Genomic DNA, 12,777 nt, shown 5'->3' with positions numbered 1-12,777 from the left:
TGCCACATGGCAAAATCCATTTTGCCACATGCCAAAAAAAGGCACTTGGCAAAGAAAAAATGCCACATGGCAAAATCCATTTTGCCACATGGCAAAAAAAATCCACATGGCAAAAAATATGCCATATGGCAAAATACACTTTGCCACATGTAAAAAAAATGCCACATGGCAAAAAATTGCCACATTGCAAAATACATTTTGCCACATGGCAAAATTGATTTTGCCATGTAACAAAAAAAAAAAAAAAAAAAAAAGCCACATGGCAAAATCAATTTTGCCATTTTACATGGGAAAAAATGCCACTTGGCAAAGAAAAAATGCCACATGGCAAAATCAACTTTTGCCACATGGCAAAAAAAATGCCACATGGCAAAATGTATTTTGTCACATGGCAAAACTGATTTTGCCACGTAACAAAAATAAAATGCCACATGGTAAAATTGATTTTGCAACATAACAAAAAAAAAAAAATCCACATGGGAAAATCAATTTTGCCATTTTACATGGGAAAAAAATGCCACTTGGCAAAGAAAAAATGCCACATGGCAAAATCCATTTTGCCACATGGCAAAAAAATGCCACTTGGCAAAGAAAAAATGCCACTACCAAATCCATTTTGCCCCATGGCAAAAAAAATCCACATGGCAAAAAAAATGCCACATGGCAAAATCTATTTGGCCACATGGCAAATACCACTTTTAATTTCTTGCTGTCGCTAAGTAAAAAGCTTCAAAACCCACAAATGTCTCGTTTGCTGTGTGTAAAGCAGAACAACTTCATGTTTAGTGAGGACAGAACACGTCATAATAATAAAGTAAAAAATAAGATACTGTGAGGTACAATAAGGTACTGTTTACGCGACTAAAAAAAAAAAAAGACTAAAGACAAAATATCAAGTCGAAATCACATACCTGTAAGTCGAGTACGTCGAAACCCGGGGACTACCTGTATTTGCACAAAATGAGCGGTCGAATGTTTCAAAAACCCTCGGTTCAATTTTTCTGTTATTTTTCAGGCCCTGTGGAATATTGTCATTCTGCTTTTTTTGTCATGGCTGTTTTGTGTTAAATCGTCCCCTCATGATTGCTCAAATGGGTTGATTTCATGATGAAATTTACATCGTACTGTGGCTCTCACAACCATCGAAATTAAAGGAAAAACTGAGCGCACACACAAACAACCGTGCAATTTTCCATTTCTTTTTCCACATGCATGAAAGCCAGTATGAAACCGCAGTTAAGCATATAATGGCATGCTGGCAAGTGCTGTAGCTAACTTGTGATGATTGATTTTTATCGGTACCTTTGAATTACATTTTTATTTGCTTGATTGGATTTAATTGTCTTCATGAAATCTCTGAGATTAAAACTGAAATTGTTCCCCTCCAGAATATTGTGATAGTCGTTGCTGATGTCTTTGTTTCAGAATATCTGTTCTCTTCTCTCCAGTTAAAGGCTGTCAGCCAGGAGAACAAGCACTTACGTAGGCAGCTGGAAGAAGAGAGGTGCATGTGCGTACAAGTGGAATACGCCAGCCCTCACACTCCCACCACTGTCCATCTGCCTTCCTCCCGACCTGAAACGAGTGACAAGGTGCACTGAGCGGAATCTAAAACCCAAGGTGAGCCCAGTGGAGCGAAGCTAGCTAGACCATGTGAATCCCAAGCTTTGGGTGAAGCCGTACTGGTGCCCCAGGAGACCTCAAACCTGGGAAGGAGCCGACCAAATAAAGCCTGCAGAACACTTTGACCCGTCACGCCTTTTTGACCTCCAGCTTCCCACCTGGGAGAATCCTGAATATGAGGTTAATGTCCTACAGGTCAAAGTCTAGTCCCAGGGTGCTTATCGCCTGAAGGAAAGAAGGGCTAGCTCTGGAGAACTAGCGGATAGTGGGATTCCCTTAAATTAAAAAAAAAATTACCTTAAACCTTGTTTACTTCTTGAATTGGGACATTCCCATTATGTTTGCACATTTATTATAGATTCAAACATTAACCTTGTTTACCTGACATATGATGAACAATTCTAAACGTAGAAAGCACTTCATGGAAAATCCCAAATTTGGATCCTTAAAAAAAAACCAAAAAAAACTAGGCTTAAATTGCCACATACAGTGTATCACAAAAGTGAGTACACCCCTCACATTTCTGCAGATATTTAAGTATATCTTTTCATGGGACAGCACTGACAAAATGACACTTTGACACAATGAAAAGTTGTCTGTGTGCAGCTTATATTATAGAGTGAATTTATTTTCCCCTCAAAATATAGCCGTTAATATCTAAACCCCTGGCAACAAAAGTGAGTACAACTCTTAGAAACTACATCCCTAAATGTCCAAATTGAGTACTGCTTGTCACTTTCCCTCCAGAATGTCATGTGACTCATTACAGGAGGGCTGTTAGCATTGTTGCAGAGATTGAAGAGTTGGGGGGGTCAGCCTTTTAGTGGTCAGGCCAGATGCCGAACTCTACATCAAATTGGTGTGCATGGCTATCAACTAGAGCTGGGAATCTTTGGGCACCTAACGATTCGATTACGATTACGATTCAGAGGCTCCGATTCGATTTTTTAAAAAAAATGTTTTGTACATTAGTTCCAAAATTGTTCAAAAATACTCTAAGGCTAAACCAAACTACTATTTCAGTATCAAGTTAACATATAGCAGTAAACAAATATACAAAAATAACAGAAAATAAAAAACTCCAGTCCCCAATCTGTATCAGCAGCTTTAAACTACATTCAATTAATTTAATGTTGTGAATCAACCGTTAAAGTTGTTAAAATTGCTCCCGTTATTCCATAATTTCCCTTTTGTCTACTTTCGACATGTGAAAGTTTTAAAACTATTTTAAAGATAGATTCAAGTCAATATTTTACCGATTTAGGAGTATTTTAGATAAAAAGTTAATTAGGTTCGCTTGGAAGGTTCGCTACAACAGCCTTGCAGGGAAGTGTACTGCTTTAAGATGGCGGCCGTTTACTAACGCCCGCATCTAGCTTTTTGTAGATGTTCTGCTAACGCTACCGAATCTATATAGCATCTAGTCCTATATAAATGATATCTACCGTAACATTATGTGGATGTACTTTGTGCCAGCTTTTCGGCAGCACTCAGGTATGTTGTGTGTTTTTTTTTTTTTTTTAATCTCGTGGCATGAGTTGAGCTAGAGCCGTGAGTTGAGCATTGGCATTACCCGAAGGGCCGGGTAATGAGAAGCATGATGTTTAGCTACTTTCGCTTCGTTCCTCATTGCGTCCGGAAGACCGCGCGGCGCGCTGAGTGTGTTGTACTTCCGCTTTACTTCGCATATTTCAATAATCGGAATTTGGATGTTTGTGAATCGTTCTCGAATCTTCCACGGCCGAATCGCGAACAATCTAAGAATCGGAAATTTTGCTCACCTCTACTATCAACCCAGGAGGAAGCCCGCAAACAGTTTGCTGAAGACATGTCAACAAAGCACATGGATTACTGGAACCATTTCCTATGGTCTGATGAGACAAAGATTAACTTGTTTGGTTCCGATGGTCTCAAGCATGTGTGGCGGCGACCAGGTGAGGAGTACAAAGATAAGTGTGTCATGCCTACAGTTAAGCATGGTGGTGGGAATGATCCCCCCCACCTCTTCAATCTCTGCAGCAATGCTGACAGCACTCCTGTAACGAGTCACGTGACATTGTCTGACAGACGGCCTCAGGTTTTCCCGCAAAACATTCTGATAAACTTTTGAATTCATTCTTCCATTAATGATTGCAAGTTGTCCAGGCCATGAGGTAGCAAAACAGCCCCAAATCATGATGCTCCTTCCTCCATGCTTCACGGTGGGGATGAGGTGTTGATGTTGGTGAGCTGTTCCATTTTTCTTCCACACATGACTTTGTGTATTACTCCCCAACAATTCAACTTTGGTTTCATCAGTCCACAAAATATTTTGCTGAAACCTCTGTGGAGTGTTCAAGTGCCTTTTTGCGAACCTTAAACGAGCAACAATGTTTTTTAGACAGCAGTGGCTTCCTCTGTGTAGTCCTCCTATGGACACCATTCTTGGCCATAGTTTATATAAAGGTGAAGTGTGCACAGAGATATTGGACTGTGCCAGTGATTTCTGTAAGTCTTTAGCAGACACTCAAGGGTTCTTTTTACCTCTCTGAGTATTCTGCGCTGAACTCTTGGCATCATCTTTGGTGCACGGCCACTCTTTGGGAGAGAAGCAACAGTGCCAAACTCCATTTGTAGACAACTTCTCTGACTGTCGATTGATGAACATCCAGACTTTTGGCTGGCTGGGTGGGGGTCGTGGCCCTTGATTGGCACCTGCGCGTTGTCTCCGCTCGTCTGCGTGGCTGTCGCGTGTTTGGCGGGGCTCGCGTGCGGCTGGATGCGATAGGGCGAGCTCGGGTGGGGGGTCCCGGTGCTGGGGCTGGCGGTGGGGCGGCGTAGGGTCGGTTGCCAACGGGCTTACACTCACAAAGGATTCACATGGTTACTGGGTTCTAGATAACAGAGCTGATTTGTGTACACTCTACCCCTCCCAATCACTTAGCTTATAGATTTCCCCCTCCCCTTCTTTCCCGGGGCAACAGGCCCCCCACATTGTGTCAACCATAAATACATCTGGCCGACGATAGCACCAACATATTAATAGTTAGTTTAGGCGTTCAATGTATTACTTGTTGTTGTTTGTGTTTCTTTTCTTTTTCTTGTTTCTTCTCTCCCCTCATAACCCCTTCCTGTTCGCTGTTTTGTCATAATAAATGAAATCTGTTGAATGATCACAAGAAAAATAAAATAGAAAGTTGTGCTGCACAACAAATTAACATTTTAGCGATTTGAAGAGGCATTAATGGCACACTTGACCTGTCATTTTATCTCTCTCTCTTTACCTGTGTGTGCATGTACTGTGTGTGTTTATGTGTTGTATATAATGTGTCCATTTAGCTAGGCAAGCCAAGAAAAGAAAAAGTAACATGCACAAACCTGAACTTTTGCTAGGTGGGGGGAAAAACTGCATTATCATGTAATAATGAGGTAGTGTAGGGGAAGCAAGCACCAGACCACAAACGTCTCACAGACCTCCTCTCTACACTCATGCACACACACCTGTCTTCCAAACATTTTTAATCCTTCATTGGTTCTGTACAACTTGTGTAGCCAGTTATGACTTCCAGCATTTTAATGATTTCAAGCAGAACTTTATGTCCTTGTTAGCTTGGTTTCCCTCATTTGCCATGTCACACTTAAAGGGGGGAAAAAAATAGAACTCAGTGTTCTTTTCAGTGAAAGCACAGTTAACGTTTTGCACAAACACATGACAACTCAAGCACACAAATGGCTATGTCATTAAAAAATAAAAGCACAGGCTTGGGGAGAGGGAGAAAACCCTCCCAGGACAGAGGGGCGTGTCAGCGGCGCGGCGGGGAAAAGAGTCCCCCTGGAAACAATGAGGAGAATGATCATTTGTTGTTCTTGAAAACCCGGTGAGGTTTCACAGAGGTTAAGCTTCCCTTTGATGTGTTTTTAACTCGTTTCAGCTCTGCAGTCGGATTAGTCAGCCGCTCTTTCTCACACATACTACACAGAAAATGCACACCTCTTTTTTTTGCGCACACATACTCTTAATTTTCACACCCTGTGCTCTTATCGCACAAAGACTCGAGCACGGAACAGTTTCTTCTTAACCTAATTTCATCAAATGAACGAGTGTGGTGCTCTTAGCGCCGTATGTGTGGTCCTTCTGTGGTTCAAAAAAAAAAAAAAAAAGGAAAACACAACAGCTGAATTATCACAGCACATCACGTTTTTGTGGATCCACATGATTAGAGGGTGCTAACATCTGCATAATTTCCTCACAATTTTCAGCATCCTTTGATTTGTAATAGTGTTTGTTCTCATTAGCGTGTTGATTAAACTGCACCCTGATTCAACAGATTTTCAGAAAATGTGGGGTAGAATGTGGATCGGTCAAAAGCCAATCCAAAGGCATATATTGTCAAAAAAATTGAGTATTGAGAGATGGTCCTTAAAGGGATCCTTTATTTTTAAGACAAGTAATTCTTAAAAGATAAATGTTAGTATGAGTTATAATAATTTGATATTAAAATACCTCTTAATGTTCTTGTTTCAATAAAGTTTGTAAAATTATTTTAGGTCTTTAACGAGATATTATCGCGTACTTACCTTGTTTCGGTCCAAAAACTCAATGTAGCATGTATCATGGAGTGTCAAGACACAGATGTGAATGACCACAGCCGGACTTTTGTGGGATTTTATGGGTGAAACATGGTAATATAACAAGGATCGCGATGCAGAAATCAAAGACATCAAGGAGTGGTCCAGATTTTCTTTTGCAGATATATTCGCTTTTAAACGTTTTTTTTTTTTTTTCTTTGTTTGGATCGATTATTTATCATCTAACATATCGAAGAAAATGCAACAGTAACAAACAGACAGTAACAAAAAAATATATAAACAATTAAGCGATAGTTATGAGGTAGATATCCATGACTTTTTTCCAGACGCCATTTTTTTTAATGATTTGTTTAAAAGTTTAAAATATTTGAGTGAATTTTTTTTTTTTTTAACAAAATACGAGACATCAATTAATGATTCTAAGCTAAAAACGACAGTTTTTTTTTTCTTTTTTTTTTTAAACAAAATACGAGACATCAATTAATGATTCTAAGCTAAAAACGACAGACATTTTGAATAATATAATTAATTACCTTCGTTTTATGATTGGGTTGAAATAAAAGCGGTTGCGCGACATCTGTAAATGGGGGTTTTTCAGGTTAAACAGACAAATTAAAAATAGTCCGGGGGCTTAATGCGCCATGAATCTGCTATGGCAGCATATAGACATATTGTTCTATCAAACACAACAGTTGTTTTAGCTTAAAATACAGCAGTTTCTTTTAAAGAGGAGTGCAAGAGCAGAAACTGCTTTTTCAGTCTTGTCTGTGTTTTCCGCCATATACAAAACAAGATGTAATGCTAACAGTCCAATCAATGCATTTCTATGACGATCTCCTATCCTGTAGTTGTATATCTAGAGTAGACATGGATATTGGTGTATTAAGCGGCACAGGCCAAGGTCAGTTGGCCAGAATGCAGTCATTAAAGTGATCCTCTACCTTAAATACATGTAGGCTCTAATAAACCACAATTGTTCTCTTGTACTAAAATATGTTGTTAGAAACACAAAAAATGTTAAATCAATGGCAATACTTTATAATATTTACTACATATTTTGACCGTTAGTTGGCGCCATGGTTTGCGGGCTCGCAGTGATGACGTTATTGGGATCTTTCCAAATTTGTAGCGTGTTGAACAATTGCTTATTGCTGCCTAAACTCGCGAAGTAAAATGCCACGGTGTGCTGCTTTTGGATGCAATTTCCAGTCAAATGGAAACAAGGGGAATGAAGTGAGTGGTCAAGGTGGAATTATTATTTTTAGTGAATAAATGTGCATAAGTGGAAGCTTCTACCCCTTTTTGGTCCTTGTATGCATGTATCCTACCCACCACGCGTTACAACTGGCGCCCCAACATTTTTCCTGGATCCTCAGTCAAGTAAGGGATCCGTCTATTTTCTGGATCCGACGGTCCCACCGCGTCTGCAATATTTCGGATTTTCGGTTTCGGATTTGTCTTTTTTTTTTTACTCGTCGGTCCCACAGCGGCTTTTTGGATCAGTCTATTTTGTGGAATCGACGGCCTGATCGCGGCTGCATCATTGCCATGGGATCGGTCTAATTCCTGGATCTTCCAGTGAGAAACAAACGCGGATTTGGATTACTATTGCTGTCTTTTTTGTTGACTATTCTTCGTGGGAGTTTTCCCCAAATCATACCAAATAAGCAAAGCACTATGGCACGCTACAGTGATGACAGTGACTCTGACATGGACCTTACAACAATGTTGGAGTTTGTCAGGGAACGCATGTTTGCGTACTGCTGAGCTCCCGAGTGAAGAGTGGTCAAGGTGGAAATATTATTTTTTTGTGAAAAAAATTTGCATAGGTGGAAGCTTCTCCCCTTTTTGGTACTTTTATACACGTATCCTACCTACCACGCATTACAATGCACAAGACATGGATTAGCTCTGGATGCTAACAATCTACATAATTATATTGGGATAAGTTTGAAAACGCAATATGCTTTCCTTGAATATCTGCTAATAAAACCGGAGTTCCCAACAGCATACACTCTCGCTCCCAACCGGAGTTCCCAACAGCATACGCTCTCTCGCTCTGTTGTCATTGAGACTTTTGCCTTATCGGGTATTTGTTGCACGCATTTTTCCCTGAAGCTCGTCTTGTGAAGGACCGACAGTGCTGTCCTGCTCCTCACTTTTCAGATCTGGTTCAAATTAAGCTTGAGAACGATAAACCGATACGACCGGATATCCAATTTTACAGGCGAGCATTTCGGCTGTATCGACAGCAAATTAACTATTCGACAGTAAATAGCCAGTAAATCATACATGTATCGATCGTACAACAAGGACTCGGCTATCGCGAGCAGAAAGACCGGTTATCAGCGTTCATATCATTACCTACCTCTTGTGTTAAAAACACCAGGAAATACAGAGATTGAATTTCTGCACTTTATTGTTGTCTGTTACTGGAGTTTTATTATTAATCCCAGCCGACAAAATGATGGTCATCTAGTTGGCCTTATTTTTTTTTTTTTCATGTCTCAAAAATAAACATACATTGTTATGAACTTTTGTTGTTTAATTTTGCTTGCAGAAATTTGGTCTTTTTTATCAGTTTAAAATACTATAAGAGCAAACAAAAAATGTTTACTATCGTATCGTTTTCACACTGTATCGAACCGTATCGTTCTTAAACTGTATCGAATGGCTCTGCCTTAAAAATGTATCGTTTTTTTTAATCGAATTGTAACCTCTGTATCTAGATACATATCGAATCGGCTTCATACCAGAGATTCCCAACTGTAGTTCAAATAGGAAGGGTAGAACCGATGACATGTTGGGAAAGCTAACGAGTGACTTGCTGGAATTTCGGCAACGGGCCCAGTGACGTCACGCACTGTGGCGTAACAAGAATGCCAACTTATCACTTAAAATAATTTTACAAACTTTATTAAAACAAAAACATTAAGAGGGGTTTCAATATCAAGTTATAACTCATACTAACATTTATCTTTTAAGAATTACTTGTCTTAAAAATAGAGGATCCCTTTAATAAATTATTTATTATTTCTGCGCGGCCCGGTACCAAATGCACCACGGACCGGTACCGGTCTGCGGCCCGGTTGTTGGAGACCCCTGACCTAGATGGCTGCGTTGGAGCGCTAAAATGACAGGAGTAGCTAAACAGCCGAATGAAAGACTAATTTCTTGTCATCTGAGCTTTGCTAAATTGTTGTATATAGTCGAATTGTCTCAAATTATAATTTTAATTCACATAGTAATGCTATTTAAGATTTTTTCATGGTGTCACAGGCACTTTAAGGTATTATTGAGGATGTAATTGTACTTTAAGAAAAAGTCGATGAGAAATAAAGGTGAATAGCTGAGAGTAGCAGTGCGGATGGTTCACGGGGGAAAGCTCGGAAATGAGCTGAATGAGCAATGGAAAGGGTCGCAGAAGATTTGGAGTGTATATGGAAGAGTAGCATATTGTCCTTATCGGCCTTCTCCAGAAAGCCTGCTCCCTAATGGGGCCTGTGTGAAGGGGAAATGAGGGCTAGGCCTGATGCTAGCTGATTAGCCATCGACGCCCAACACCCATCAAAGACTGGAAGGGCGGGAGGGAGGGACGGTGGAGCACAATGTATACGGAAGGTGAGTCACCGTCATCTCTGGAATTGACTCTCACTTTCTCAACACAGGCATTGGCCATTTACTTTAACCTTGAAAGGAAGGCCACTGAGAGCAAGGATGCAGATGCGGGGAGAGGGGAAGTAGAGGGAATAATGAGGAAAGCACAGACCAAAAAAAAGAAAGAAAGGCCGCAGGAGGTGTTAGAAGGAGGCGACATCAAAAAGAGTCTTCACGCTCCTTATTAGACGAATAATGAAATTTGCCTTTTAGCTAATGACATTTGGAGACAGCTCAGTTACTTTGGGCATAATAGATTACAACAGCATCGCCCACCTGCTACTGGGGCTCAAAGTCACACACATACACACACTCGGGCACCTGGACAGAAGAACAACACATTCAAAGTGAAAAGAGGTTAGGGACATTGTTTGAAATTCAACTAGTCTCAGTGTCCTCTTTTTCCCTTTCCTGCACCCCCAATTCATTATTGTCTGTCTCCTGCACGCACACAATCATATTTATCATTTCATAGCTACCTCACTTACCTTTCACTGTAAAATTCTATCCCGGGGAGCCCCAAAATGACAGCACATGACCTTCATTAGTCTGCTTTTGGTCCATCATATTTGTTTTTATTCTCTCCACGCATGTGACACATTTGCCCTCCCAGCTTTTTGTTCCCCCTTTTAAGTCTTTCAACCAAACCATCACACACATTGTATTCCTTTATTGCCATTTCGCTCTATTTCCTGCTTTCTCCCCTCTTTTGCTCTCATTTTCCCCCCATCATTTTTTTTATCTGCCACTCATTTCTCATTACGTCTCTCTCTTTTTTTTCATTAGCATACTGAGTAAGAAGATGGCGCCGGAGGTAATCTGACAAAATGGAGGGCGTCGTCAGAGGTCGCGGCGCTGTCACCAGCCGTCCAACCTTCGCTGATGACTCGCCTGTCCAATGTTCGCGGCGCACAGGAGCGAAAGACGCTAACATGTACCCATAATCAGGTGTGACACATCACTGCTTAAATGCGCCGAGCTCACCTGACAGCTTGTACACGGCGAGTCGCCCGCAACGCTCATGTTGTGGACTACTGAGAAGAAAACATGCATTGAAAGGTAGCTCCCTATAATATTCCAAAAATGTAAACATGGATGGGAATAGGGAAGCTATGGATTATTTTACAGTGGTATGAAAGATTATCTGAAACTTTTGGAATTTCTCACATTTCTGCATAAAATCACCATTGAATGTGAGCTGATCTTTGTCAAAATCACACAGATGAAAAAAGTGTCTGCTTTAACTAAAACTACCCAAACATTTATAGGTTTTTATATTTTAAGGACGATAGTATGCAAACAATGACAGAAGGGGGAAAAATAAGTAAGTGAACCATCACATTTAATATTTTGTGCCGTCCCCTTTGGCAGCAATTTTTTCAACCAGACGCTTTCTGTAGCTGCAAATCAGTCTGGCACGTCGATCAGGACTAATCTTGGCCCATTCTTCCCGACAAAACCACTGTAGTTCAGTCAGATTCCTGGGATTATCTGGCATGAACCGCTGTCTTTGGGTCAGCATCTCAATGGGGTTCAAGTCTGGACTTTGACTTGGCCACTCCAGAACGTGTATTTTGTTCTTCTGAAACCATTCTGAAGTTGTTTTACTTCTGTGTTTTGGATTGTTGTCTTGTTGTAGCATCCATCCTCCTTTTAGCTTCAGCTGTCTGACAGACGGCCTCAGGTTTTCCAGCAAAACATCCTGATAAACTTTTGAGTTCATTCTTCCATTAATGATTGCAAGTTGTCCAGGCTCTGAAGCAGCAAAACAGCCCCAAATCATGATTCTCCCGCCACCATGCTTCAGGGTGGGGATGAGGCATTGATGTTGGTGAGCCATTCCATTTTTCCTCCACACATGACGTTGTGTGTTACTCCCAAACAATTCAACTTCGGTTTCATCAGTCCGCAAAATATTTTGCCAAAACTTCCGTGGAGTGTCCAAGTACCTTTTTGCGAGCATTAAACGAGCAACAATATTTTTTTAGACAGCAGTGGCTTCCTTCGTGGAGTCCTCCCATGAACACCATTCTTGGCCATAGTTTTACATATAGCTGATGTGTGCACAGAGATATTGGACTGTGCCAGTGATTTCTTGAAGTCTGTAGCAGACACTCTATGGTTCTTTTTTACCTCTCCGAGTATTCTGCGCTTAACTGCTGGCGTCGTCTTTGGTGGTAGCCACTCCTTGGGAGAGAAGCAAAAGTGCCAAACTCTCTCCATTTCTCTGACTGTCGATTGATGAACTTCCAGACTTATAAGGACAGTTTTTTATCCTTTATCGCAGGTCACCAGACAGCTCTTTTAACCCAGACATGCTGCGCATCAGACAATGCTTCTCATCAAGACAATTCCTACCAGGTGTGTGTTTTATAGTGGGCAGGGCAGCTTTAAACCACTCCTCAGTGATTGGGCACACACCTGACTTAAATTGTTTGGTAAAAATTGGTTTCAGTTGTTCTTTACGTCTCCCTAGGCAGCATGCTATCCTCATTCAAATATGAAAACCTATAACTGTTTCGGTGGTTTTAGTTAAAGCAGACATTGTTTTTACATCTGTGTTATTTTGACAAATATCAGATCACATTTGATGGTGATTTTATGCAGAAATGTGAGAAATTCCAAAAGGTTTAGATACTTTTTCATACCACTGTAGTAGTCGACTAATCTATCAACTAGTTAGTTCGAATAATCGAGTATTCAGATTAAGAACATATATGCATCGCAGAATCAATTTTAGGAGATGTAAAACAAAGGCTTGCTAGGACTGCACTTTCTAAAGAGCATTAAATGCAAATACAAAATAAAATTCCAGAGTGTTTCTTCAAACTATGCAGAATTGCACTTTTATTTCAAAATAAATTAAAATTCCTGAGCTTAACCTCAAACAGTATAAAATAAATTAATGAATGAGGATCTAAGTACAAC

The 12,777-nt window shown here is 40.4% G+C and overlaps 1 protein-coding gene across 4 annotated transcripts in view; it reads left to right on the top strand.

Annotated features, from left to right (window-relative positions):
- The window catches only part of LOC130909059 (polyamine-modulated factor 1-binding protein 1-like), a 283,508-nt gene extending 272,665 nt beyond the window's left edge, over positions 1–10,843 (top strand). For all 4 annotated transcript variants that reach the window (XM_057825134.1, XM_057825133.1, XM_057825131.1 and 1 more), the window contains 2 exons: positions 1,449–1,620; positions 10,636–10,843. In XM_057825134.1, coding sequence (XP_057681117.1) covers positions 1,449–1,601 — 153 coding nt within the window. In that variant the 3' untranslated portion in view covers positions 1,602–1,620; positions 10,636–10,843. The remainder of the gene's footprint in view (positions 1–1,448; positions 1,621–10,635) is intronic.
- The last annotated feature ends 1,934 nt before the right edge of the window (positions 10,844–12,777 follow it).

The sequence above is a fragment of the Corythoichthys intestinalis genome, chromosome 20, assembly GCF_030265065.1.
Source record: "Corythoichthys intestinalis isolate RoL2023-P3 chromosome 20, ASM3026506v1, whole genome shotgun sequence".
In the NCBI taxonomy this organism is placed as follows: Eukaryota; Metazoa; Chordata; class Actinopteri; order Syngnathiformes; family Syngnathidae; genus Corythoichthys; species Corythoichthys intestinalis.
The sequence above is the reverse complement of the archived record's forward strand: the minus strand, read 5'-3'. Positions and strand labels throughout refer to the sequence as shown.